Raw genomic sequence first — 12838 nt, forward strand, 5'->3', positions numbered from 1 at the left:
AGCACATGGCACATTCTGAAATAGGAACAAATTTTCCTATCTAGTGCAGAAGTTTTGGAACAAGAGGTATTCTCTTTGATCTTTAACAGTGATCTCTTCCTGTTCATGTTGTCTACAGAATGCAAATTACAACAGGTTTCTTTTTTCCCCAAACGTGTGTGTGTTTACACAAGCCTATTAATCAAGTCTAGAAATCTTTCTCCATTGTATCCAAGAAGTAGGCAAGCTATGTCTTGCAAGACAGAAAAATATTGGAGCACCTCTAAACTGGAGATTATCAGTTATTTCTTTCTAACCTCCTGTATCAGTTGAAACATGAAGTAGTAATACAAGTACCTCAAACATACCAAGAATGTTCAGTTTCTTTTAATTGTGCTAGTCACATGAAGTCCAATTTTTTCTTTGAGCGTCTGCAATATGATAATTTTAATGCAATAAACAAGGTTTACTCAAAATAAATGCAGAAATATTTATTTTGGTTTCCTTCATTGGTTTTTGGAAATTTTGGTTTATAAAATATAGAAATAGCCAACACTAAGCAAACATTTTAACCCCGATGTAACAAATGACTTATACTGTAGAGTATTGGCTTGGATACTGATGTGCAGTTAGGGTACATGTGTATGAAGTTATGCAACTGCTAGTGCATTAAATCACACAATCTTTAGTGCAAACCTCCTTGTGCTTGTTTACATATACTTAACAGGAATTAATGACTGCTACATGGAAAAAACTCAAGCATGGGTTACTACAAGGCATCTCAAATTCTACCCCCCACCAAGAAATGTAGGTAGGTTGTAGTAAAGTCTCCCCCCCCCAAAAAAAAGTCTGTCCCCGAATCCCATTCTTTTGCAGTTCTTACATATACTTAGTCAATACAAAAAAAAAAAAAAGATTTACTCCATTTCTATCCATTTCAGTAAAGGTATTCGTTTTCATTCCTTCAACACTCTTGTATTCCATGGATGAAAAGCAGAGGTTAATTTTGTATAAAGGAGAAACAACTTTAATCATCAAGGTTAAGCCTGCTCTGTGTGGCAATGACCAAGCATAACTATTAGCCCTAGCACTTAACTTCATCGTCTACCTGCATAATCATGCTGCGTGATGCTAACAGATGATGGGTGCTGTAGCCCAGCCATCTCCAGAGTTCATGAAGAAGAAACCTTGTGCCATATCAACAGTTTTATCTAGATTCCTAGAGCAGTAGAATGAGATGCCCCAATTCATTCTAAATATACATTATCATTTACCTTGTGGCTGGTTGTACTGATACCCAGGAATTAAATAAAGCTTCCGAAACAGTGAGGAAACAAGGTGGTCAATCATTTTGCCCAACTTTGAGATCCAACACAAGTAAGTGAAATTCCTTAATCAGTATTCCACAGTTGCAATTCACTGAACAGTTCCATATACCAAATCTTTTGGAAAAGATCACCAGCTGTACAATATACTAAAAGACAATAAATGTGCTGGCAACACACATATCCCTTTACATGCCTTGGAGGGTAACATTTTTGGCTGAGGAAGTCTTAAATAACTTACAAATCACATAGATACCATTTACAGTTTAAGGCGCATTGAGGAAGTTGTATGTCACCATAAAAAAATGGTCTGCAACAGAAGTAGACAATAAGGCGGTGTTCCATTTTTCTTCAGTATTCCTATGTTGAGTACCCCTTTCGTACAAGTTAATAATTGCACTGTTTCCTTCCCTATATTTGCTGTAGTCAATTTATAGATATGAAGGTCAACAGCAAATGCTGTTCTCCAAACAGTTTTTTCCTCAGTTACATCTGGTTATTAGCATAGAGTTCTTCTATCTCAGAGTTGAAGTACTTGCGTAGCTCAGGTCTTTTTGCCTTCAGTGTTGGTGTTAACAGGCCATTCTCAATGGAGAACATTTCAGGTTGAAGGGCAATGGCTCTGACCTGAAAAATTGAACATGAAGTCTATCAGAGGGCACAGACTTTGAAAGTGTTTTCCTTTTTGGAAAAAATTATATTGTGACAACACACTGACATTTTGGAAAGTTAAAGAAGGCTTGGATTAGTTTATTCCACATGACCACCATTTTCCATGAGTGTGCTTATAACAAAAAAGCTCAATTTAAAAAAATGTCAGATGAAGGAAGACATGCAGTAACAGTTTACCAAAAGCTACCACAGAATGTTACAAGGAAAGGCTTTCCTTTCCATTACAGTATATCATATGCAACTCTTAAAATACAAGTTTTATAAAACTTGTCCCACTGATAGAACTCTGCCCTGAAATGACAGCTTTAGTTGATAACCCATTAACCTGTTAAAAGCTTATACAGGTGTGCGTCACTTAAGTTATCTGATCTTCGATTAGGTCATTATGCAAACATTCAGCCCCATCTAGTGCCATTGTTGTGTGAATAGACACTCCCTGCCAGACACTAACTGTGCAGGATACTGGAGACCAATGACCTCATTAAGAGCCTCTTCTTTGCACTAAGAACCTCTTCTTTGTTGTATAAACAGACATTTGCTGTGCAGACTACTGGAGACCCATTAGTTGTGCTTTTGATAACTGGTCATCAGTTATTAAGTGGAAGACTGTTAAACTACACATGCCTGTAGTTAAGAACATAAGAACAGCCCCACTGGATCAAGCCATAGGCCCATCTAGCCCAGCTTCCTGTATCTCACAGCGGCCCACCAAATGCCCCAGGGAGCACACCAGATAACAAGAGACCTCATCCTCGTGCCCTCCCTTGCATCTGGCATTCTGACATAATCCATTTCTAAAATCAGGAGGTTGCGCATACACATCATGGCTTGTACCCCGTAATGGATTTTTCCTCCAGAAACTTGTCCAATCCCCTTTTAAAGGCGTCTAGGCTAGACGCCAGCACCACATCCTGTGGCAAGGAGTTCCACAGACCAACCACACGCTGAGTAAAGAAATATTTTCTTTTGTCTGTCCTAACCCGCCCAACACTCAATTTTAGTGGATGTCCCCTGGTTCTGGTATAATGTGAGAGTGTAAAGAGCATCTCCCTATCCACTCGGTCCATCCCCTGCATAATTTTGTATGTCTCAATCATAAGAACTAATCATAGTTCTTCTAAGAAAGTTTTATTCAAAGGTCAAAGAAATAGCTCCACTGCAGACACATGCTCCAGAAGACAACTTACCTGTTCAAATGATTTCAAGCCAAACTCTTTTCCAACTTTCAACAGGTCTTCCAGAATACATTTTTTGAGGTCCTGTTTAGATCCAGAATGAATATTATTATAGAGCAGTATGGCAAGAAAATGATGAACTATTTGTGGTCCACTTACCAAGCAGTCACAGTAGCAGTATATTCCTCTAATATGGAAAACATTCTGTACACCTTGATCACTTACTTTGTTTTTGCATAGTTCTTCATAGGAGCCTCCCAGACCTTTTTTCTTGGCCCAGCCTGGTAACACTTCTGGATCTGGTACCACAATTGCTATTAGGAAAGCCTAAAACCAAATATGCATGCAAGTTTAAACTGCTTATTACATAGATTATTGTGCAAGTTTCCCATTAATCTAATTATTTTTAATACAGGTTTAACTCCACTTAAGACTCAACATTTAGGGCAAAAAACCCCTCAGGACTGCTTTAGACACAGAATGAAGTGTTACTATGTGCCAAGCTACACCATAATACCTCTCCTCTTTGGCTGGTAGCTTAGCTTATGCTTCAAAACTACTACAGACACAAACCTGCAATTTAAACTAAAATGTTTACTTGTAATCAGTTGAGATTCTAGCAAGTGCATATTAAGTATTTTAACTCTCCAGAACTTTAAGAAAAGATTACCTGCAAACTTTCACCATGGACAAATATCTGGGCAACAGGTTCACTCCTCATATATATGTTCTCTATTTTTTCTGGTGCTATATATTCTCCCTGGGCAAGTTTGAAAATATTTTTTTTCCTGTCAATTATCTTCAGGGTACCATTCTGTGAAACAAGGAAGATAACATTTCTAAGAAGCAGCCTTCCTGCCACACATGCATGTCAGTATCAAATGGAACCCAACATAAGATCAAGGTGTCACTTTTGGAATGCAATCCTGTTGCAGCTATATAAAAAATTCCACTGAATCAGTGGCATCACTAGGAGAGTGCGGTCCACACAGGGTGACATGCATGGGGGGTGACACCACTAGTGACCAAAACTGCTAAAATAGTGGCTTGTAGGAATACCATTTGATACATATTTTACAGCAGAATGCAATGAAAGAAAACCGCATTAAAATAACCGTGTTTTCAAAAGGTATAGCCAAAAAACCAGCAGGGTGCAGCGATGGCGCAATACCACACCCACCACCCAGATCGTTGCCCCACCCACTGCATAGGAGGAGACCCATCATGGGGGTGACATGCTAGCCTACTGCACTGGGTGACATAAACCCTAGTAACACCACTGCACTGAATTATAAAAGGGTGGCACAGTAAACCTACTTGCTGCACATTCGGTGAGGGGGAAAAACAGACTGTCAATGTTGCATACTTCTCTTTAAGAAGGAAACCCAAAACTGACTGATTCCAGTTATTTGCCAATTTGAAAAGAGATCTAGTTGCAGATGTGAGAGCAATATTCTATCCTCCCATTAAAACTGTTTGTTTTTGAGTTAAATTAAAATAAAAAGTTCAAGTTCATTCTAAAGTACTGCAAGAGTCAAAGACTACATAAACTAATCTGTTCATAGTGGTCAAAGTTTTGTATACCGATGCTAATGTTCGCTGGATCCAGAGTTACTCTATGCAAACCACAATGTAGCAGAATTGCATACTCTGATCTTAGACAGGATTACCTAAAGGAGATAATTAAAATCAGTAGTTCTTAATTCAGGTAGTTGAATTTGGGGCTGCAGTATAATTTTGCACCAACATAATCAAAATTGAATTTTTAAGTCACGGCATTAAGAAATGGCTATATTGTGCTTGTGCACTATTTTTATTTCCTGTGTGCATGGCATACAAATCCTCCTCCATACTCCAAGGGAAAGACATAACAGTTTCATGAAGCATCAAGCACTACACAGTGAGCTGGGCCTTAAAAGGAACAGTTTTAAACTAGGAAGTTAGCAACTACTCTGGCCCCATCTAAATTGATAGGATAGTTACCAAGATGAGCCATCTCATCCTAATTTACAAGATCAGAAAGAGGCTCATCAAGAACCCTTACAAAAAATAAAGATGCTTGCAAGCAAAAAGAAAAATGAGGTGAAGATAGGAAGGATGCACTGACTGGGAGGCTACCTGCAATACCCAGATTAAAACAATCTTACTGTTTATAAAATTTGAAGTAGTGATGCCAGATCAGTACCTGGATATTATCTCATGCTGGATAAGGCTCTCTTGCAAGGGAAGATAGGTATGTTACATGGGTACTGCAGTGACATTTAGGTCTGCTAAGGGAAAATTCCTGGTAAAAATTTCAACACTTAATCCATAGATTTGCTTACCGGCAGCCATTTCCCAATATCTCCAGTATGCACCCATCCATCTTTGTCAAGAACTTCTTCAGTCTTTTCCGCATCCTTCAGATAGCCTTGGAACACATTTGGTCCTTTTATGCAAATCTGTAGTAGAATGCAATGCACTCTGTAAGATCCTCAAACCAGGATTTGCCAATTTATATTTTAATGTTAAACTTTACTTCCATTCTTTTATTTACTATGATTGGTCAGGTGCACTAATAGGGATTCTCTCTAAATGTCAGTAAAGGTGGAGATTTGAGTAAGGGCACTTGCATGTTTTGACAAATTGCATTGCTCTTGAAATCACAATCCAACACATGAAGTTTTCCATGCACCAAATTCAAGATAGAGATTGTTATTTTCTTGAAAAACAGACTTTGTTGCAGTGAATAATTACCTCGCCTTCTCCTTTGGCAGCAAAATAATTCATTTCTTCAACATCAACGAGCTTTATGAGATTGCAAGGCATCGGAGCACCAACATGACCTATTAGTTGAACAGATAATGGCTATTAAGGTAGGGCAGCGATATTTGTCTTATTTGCAAGTCTACTCTGTTCATAATCTTAAACCACATACATAAAGGACATCATCCTTCAGACTGAATTCTTAATTTTAACCATGCAATTGACTACTGTCAAATTTAATACTCAAAAACATGGGTTTCAGTGTTCAGGAAGCACTCTGACCTTAAGGATCTTGGTACAAGAGATTCAAGTGTGTGTTACATGCAAGTGCTCTCTTAAATCTGTCTTTTGTAAACAAAACTGTTCAAGCTTGATCTCATTTATGAATTGGTTCACACAGGTAAGATCCATTCCATGACAACCTGGGGGATCATAGGCAAGCTATGTGGTACACTGTAGACTGCATCACCATCATGACAATGCACTTTTTCCAGGAGATACAAATCACTGTGTTCACTGCCCCAGGTGTCACTAACTCTGCTTCACATACTCCATTCACATTTAAGGAAACTCAAAACTTTTCATGAATGAAGCTGGTTCCAAATTCCACTTTTTAAAGCAAGATAATTCTGGAATTGGCCTCTATAATAATAGTTTATACCAGTGATAATTTGCTATTCTGAAATGATCAGTGGGAGCCTAGTCAAGCCAAGGTTGGCCAGGGAGGCAATAATCTGGTGCAGCACCAGAATGCCATGGCAATTAAAACTGGTTTCTTCTTCTAGTATGAGCTTCCATGCATTTCTTTCACATGTGAGATTTATTAAAGTCAGCTTCCGAGTGTACCATAATGGACCTGGAAAATGCTAATAGCCATCCTATACTTGTCTAGAAACAAGAGTTTGCTTTTTGTGGTTACAGTTTGCAACTTAAGCTTACTGAACCGAGAAAAATATATATACAACCCTTGGTTGAACTACCTAATAAGTAGTTATGTAGTTCTAATGAACTACTAATCTGATGACCTCTGCCATTTCTGATGCGAACTCATTCCAAAAATGACCCAAAGATGCCACAGGCCTTTCCTCAGAGTTCTGGATAGCTTAGGTTACAATGAGGATTCTGCTAGGCATCAGCATTCCCATCATTAGTATTTTAGAAAGTCAAGTAGACTGTCAGCAGTCCTGCATTGTCATTTGCCTGTAACAATGAAAAAATGGCTCCAGGAGAAAAACCTCTATTCCAGGGTGTCAAACATAAGGCCAACGGGCCAGATGCAGCTCTCAGAATCACTTTATTTGGCCCTCAGGCTCTCCCAGCTGCTGGGCTGTCACTACTGAAAGGGCTGCCCACATGATAATCGGGCTCTCCCATATCTTAAAAATATGATCAAAATTTGTGTATTTTCTCTTCTGTCATTTGAAGCTAATGAGTTCCTAAATGTTTATTTCTGCTTAATGCTTAAACTTGCTTAATGACATCACTTCCTGTTTTATGACATCACTTCTGGCCACAGCAGGCATCATGAATGCTATTTGACACTCCTGTTCTATACAGTAGGAGGGAATACTCCTCCTTTCATCATTTCTGATGCAAATTCATCCCAGAAGTACCCCAAGTCTCTTGGATGCCACAGGGCTTTCTTTAGATATTGATTGTACCACAAAATGACTAACATGAGGCATTCAAGTACAGGTTAATAACTTCCATTGAGTTATTTGTAAGTTGGCTATAAGAGCAGCAAGTCTTACAACCACTTATAAGTGGCAATATTTCTTACACACCACTTCCAGTTAAGTAAGCTGAGATTTCTAGACTTCAGAAGCATTGATACCATTACAGAATCTGATGATACAATAGCAAGATCAGTGATGGAAGCCCTACCAGCAGTCCAGTCACCAGGTATTGTTAAGGAACATCCAGCTGTGCATTCTGTCTGGCCATAACCTTCATAGAACTGTCAAACAGAACACATGAGTCAGTCATCAGATCTCTTCCAGAACCCTGCTCTTGCTGGAATACTATTCTGATCCTACAGCATGGAAACAAACCACTAAGCCAGCTACAGGTTCACATTCTACAAGAGTCCCTGCACCACAGCAGGATTCAGTGAAACAGAGCCATTCATGATCTTTTTCAACTTTAATGCTATGGACATTTTTCAAAAATAATCCATTCATATAGATGATACACCATGAACTTGTGTTAATGGCCACCATGAGCTTAATAGTAGATCTGAACAAACGCCTAACTGTTCTTGCAGCAAGTCATGCCTGTTGAAGTACACATTCCTGCAACTTAGTCATATAGATGACGACATGCAAGACATACAGAGAAGTTAAACACATTAAAATTGGAATTAAAAAAGGTGGAATTGCAAGCCCACCTACCATGTGTGCACGAAGGAGGTGTCAAGTTATATTAACATACACACAAATGCCACAGAAGCTAACTCACATTTTGACAGCATGGCATCTATACGCAAGGTTACTGGAAGTTATAAGACCAGTGAGTGAGTGGATGGGTGACAATACTCTTTGAGGAGGAAGGCATATTCACTCAAAGTTTCAGATTTGTTTTCTATAAAGCTGTTCTAACACATGTTCTACTGGGCAGGAAGCCTTGAGGTTCAGTTACACGTAAGTTTGAGGATCCAAGTGCCATTTTACAAGTCACCTGAAGAGCAAAAGTACCAGCTCCTCACATGTCTGATTGTCACCGCTTCTCATTGTGCAAGGGCTCCCCCCTTCACTCTAAAATCAATCATGATAGGGATTGCTCTTATAAGAGTACATTGTAGAATTCAAACCTTTACAATTATATGCCAAGACTATGAGCCAAGCCTTAAGTTTGGTCTCAAATACAGACAACACTGACACCAGTCAACAAGCACACAATATATGCCAAACATAATTTAGGGCGCAATCCTAACCAACTTTCCAGCGCTGAGGTAAGGGCAATACAGCTCCAAGGTAAGGAAACAAACATTCCCCTACCTTGACAAGACTTCCGTGAGTGCTAACCAACTGCCAGATGCAGCACATGTCCCCTTGGCACAGCTATGCCAGTGCTGGAAAATTGGTTAGGATTTGGGCCCTAGTCTATAATCCAGTCTTACCTGACAGCCAAGAGCAGCCCGTAGGAAGGTCAGGACATTTGCAGATACAGGAGCTGCTCCTGTGATCATTAATCTAACTTTTCCTCCCAGACTTGCCTAAAAAGAAAGTGTCCATAATCATTCTATAGTAGCATCATCAACAACATCTGAGTGGCATACAAGTCATAGCTGAAAGTGTACTGAAGGATGTCCCATTGATTTAAACAGAAGTTGACTGCAAGTATGTATGCTCAGGGGATCATGCAGAGTTACCCAAACTATAAGTCACAACCAATTTTTTGAAGCTGCTTCAAAAGAGGTAGAAAGTCATTCATTGAGATACTAGGTCAACTGTACAGTTCAGCCAGTGAGAAGAGTTTTGCAAGGGGTTAAATACCATTTCACACACTAGAGTTGCCATGTGCAGGCACCACCCAAAACCTGCAGCATAGCTACTGAAGGATGAACCGCTTGCCTCCTGGCTTGCTCCCACCACACACTTCAGAGCAACTGCTGCACAGAATCATTTCCAAGCAACTTCCATATAGCAGAGCTCAGAGTGATTGGGGGTATCCAGATAGGAATTAATGGTATTTAGGTAGTGGTAGGACTCCAACATTTCCTGAAACTTTTGAGTGCTTTCTAAATATTATGAATCTTACATAGCAAGCTAAAAATGACCAACTAAATTTGTGAAAAGGCTTAGCCAACTTTCTATGCAACGCTAGAAGGCCTTGTTTAACAGGAGTCTGGCTGGCATTTCACATCAGCTTTCCTCTTTGCAGATTAGCATTAACTGCATGTGCTATGTCCATGATTTAAGCACAGGTTGGAGTCAAGTTGAAACATCTGGTTCTTGCTGGCCCAGTGCTGTCATGCATATGCACCAACACAGCCCTCTGTATCTCTAATGTCTATAAAACTTGGGGAGCAAGTATAATTCCAAAAATTTGCCAGTGGGCAAAAGTGACACTCTTAGGTGTCCACTGGGCCAAAGCAGTTGCAGTACAGAAAGGGTGCTGTCATAAGACTGTCCCTTTGGTCTTCACGCAACAAAAAAAATCAATCACAATTATAAGATTTAGACTCCAAGATTCTTTCAGCATTTGCTTTTCAAGGAGTGGATGGTAGCTGTGGAGACTTTGATCAAACTCAGCTTTAACACTCCCTTCCCTTCTTTCCTACTTTACAGTGGTAAAAGGTGGCTGTGTTCAGTTATTAGGGTCTCTTCCATTCAGGGCTCACTTTTTCCTCACACAGTAAGTCCCCTGTGCCTTGCAAGATCTCAGGTCTTCTAGTACCTAATCAGCCTTGGCTACATTGGCTGCTCCCTCCCCTTCTATCTCCAGGAATCTCCAGTTTTTCAATGTTATCCAGTGTTGCTGGTTTTCCCCATTGGCACAGCAAGGGGTCACTATTTTCAAATTTATTGAGCTTCTCTGATAATCTTCAAGGATTTCTCTTTTTGTTGACCATGTCTTCACAGCTGCACCTGCTTCAAAGTTCCAACCAAGTCCCTTGGTTGGCTAGAACATAAGGATGTCTGTAACTCATATGTCTAAACTGTACTCTCAAAACAGTTTGTGACAACCAACATGTGAACTCTCCTAGTAGTCATGTTCACCATAAACACATAGGCATAGGGACTAATGGGCAACTAAGAGTGAGCATGCAGAAACTACTGTTTGCCCTAAAACTCCACCCCTCCCACCCACCCAGCATTTGCCTGAGATGACAAAATGCTGAATGCATAGGGGCAGGGATTGGAAATGCATCACAAGGCTCACATGACGCAACTTCTTGAGTCACAAGATCATGAAGGACTCAAGTTGTTTTGTTACTTCAGACAATGGGTGTGTCGCCCAACACTTCAAATGCTCCCCACATAAAGAAACCCTTTGCCAGAAAGCTAGTAAGATGGGTTCTACCCTAGCCTGGACCCCTCTATCTTGGTTTACTATGTCAAAAGATGGTTTTATGTAAAGGAAGCATTCAAACATAACCCTTATTCACTTTAACCTGCAGCAATGCTGATCAGAAGAACCACACCGTGATCCAAGAGGTGAACTCACATCTAGAATTAAAGTAGCATGGGACACAGTTACTTCCACCCCCTGTAGAGGAGTCCTCAGTTCCAATAAGAGCCTGATCATCTCCCTGAACTGGGATTGAACACTCAATACAAGAGTAGCCATATAGTTACCTGAATTTTTCGAAAGATCATTTTATCCCATAGGCTATTATTTCGAATGATGCCACTTCTAAGTTCTGCCTCTTTTCTCTTGGAAGCAAAATCCAGCAGCCACCGCTTAAATGAAGTATTTGCTTGTCCAAAGATCTGAATAATGAATAATTATGTGATGAGTTTCAGCAACAGGAGCCTTTACTGGCTTACTAACAATTGTACTAAGTACGTATTAGTCATGTTGTTGGTGGACCAGACAATAGCTACCAACATGAATGCATAATAAAAGGACAAAGTGCACGTCTTGAACTTGTAAGGAGTTAGAAGTACTGATTAAAAACAGTCTTTTGGGAACTTACTTTATCAAACATTCTGTTCAGCAGTCTTGGCACAACTGGAAATACTGTAGGCTGCAAAGTTTTTAAGTCATCCATAAGTAACCTGATGTCTCCCTGGAAAAATCCAATCCGAGCTCCATGGCAGAGAATCACACACTGTAGAAGAAGATGACCACAGAGCATCAACAGCAAGCCTATATGAACAATCACAGTATCTGCCCTCTTTTTTTTTTTTTTAAATAGAGTTCAAATCAAATAGTAGCAAGATCTTCCAGACCTCCCACACCACCCACCCAAATCTCAAAACAAATTACCAGCTGCAACATAGAACCACTTCTGCTTTAATACAACCAATTAAGACAGATTATGAGCTCTAGGTAGGGTCCAAACCCCAACACCTGTCCCCTTCTCCAAGGCACAAGAAACAGCCCAACTAGAATCCTCCCCTTTCTTTTCCCATGGAGGTCAGCCAGGAGGAGGCCAACTGGCCAGAGGCAATGTGGAGGCCAAATAGCTGCTTCACCCTGCCACCACCATGTTCTCTGGCCCCTCAAAATGAGGAGATACAGGGCTTCTGAACTAGTTGATACCACACTGCCAAGCTTGCAAATACCAGAAATCTGCAAGCCCCATATTGGCTCAGCTAGCCAGCTCACAGAATTCCTGTTCTTTTCTTTACTTCCATGCATTTCTTCTTCCTGAGAAATATGAACACTTTCCTTCATGAAAACTCTAGAGCAGAGTTAGATACAGGATTAGAGATGGCATCCGGATCATCCAGGGTCTTCCCCACAGCTGTCAGTGGTGCAGAATAAAGTAACTCGCCTGTGGGCTAGTCTACTTATATTGGGGAAATGGTAGTATAGCAGAAGAAAGACACATCTAGCCAGATGCAACCTTCTAACCATACACTGCCTATTCATGAATCCCTTTTTAAGAACAAAGCTATTCTAGTTAACATTCCATGACTGGTAAAGATTGTTTTTACAGGAGCACAATAAGCTGGATCCCGAGAATTACTTGCTTGAGCCGAGCCATCATAAGAGGAAGAATAGTCACAATTTTTGCCAACCCCCTCCCCTTCCTTCCCTCTGAAGCCCTGTGTGCACCCAGAACTCTGCTCTTGAGGCTGGGGTACAGGGAACTGAAGAAGGGAAGGAGATAAACCTAAAATGGAGAACTCTGCCTAACCCAACCTGCATGAAAGAACTGCTTTTGTTAGTCATTCATCGGCATTAGCTAGAGCATGCAGGCCAAGTTCCATCCAAAGATCCACACCAGATAATGTTAAATAATGTAGGATATAAATGTGTAAGGAGAAG

General features: G+C 40.2%; 1 protein-coding gene across 2 annotated transcripts in view; it reads right to left on the reverse strand.

Annotated features, from left to right (window-relative positions):
- Nucleotides 1-455: 455 nt before the first annotated feature.
- Nucleotides 456-12838, reverse strand: part of ACSL1 (acyl-CoA synthetase long chain family member 1) — a 45644-nt gene continuing 33261 nt past the window's right edge. For both annotated transcript variants that reach the window (XM_066632688.1, XM_066632687.1), the window contains exons 12-21: nucleotides 11538-11672; nucleotides 11197-11331; nucleotides 9015-9110; nucleotides 7781-7853; nucleotides 5888-5976; nucleotides 5476-5592; nucleotides 3822-3965; nucleotides 3377-3478; nucleotides 3164-3235; nucleotides 456-1931 (exon numbers count right to left, since the gene is read on the reverse strand). In XM_066632688.1, the coding sequence (XP_066488785.1) occupies nucleotides 1791-1931; nucleotides 3164-3235; nucleotides 3377-3478; nucleotides 3822-3965; nucleotides 5476-5592; nucleotides 5888-5976; nucleotides 7781-7853; nucleotides 9015-9110; nucleotides 11197-11331; nucleotides 11538-11672 (1104 nt within the window). In that variant the 3' untranslated portion in view covers nucleotides 456-1790. The remainder of the gene's footprint in view (nucleotides 1932-3163; nucleotides 3236-3376; nucleotides 3479-3821; nucleotides 3966-5475; nucleotides 5593-5887; nucleotides 5977-7780; nucleotides 7854-9014; nucleotides 9111-11196; nucleotides 11332-11537; nucleotides 11673-12838) is intronic.

The sequence above is a fragment of the Tiliqua scincoides genome, chromosome 6 (genome assembly GCF_035046505.1).
Source record: "Tiliqua scincoides isolate rTilSci1 chromosome 6, rTilSci1.hap2, whole genome shotgun sequence".
NCBI classification, from domain to species: domain Eukaryota; kingdom Metazoa; phylum Chordata; class Lepidosauria; order Squamata; family Scincidae; genus Tiliqua; species Tiliqua scincoides.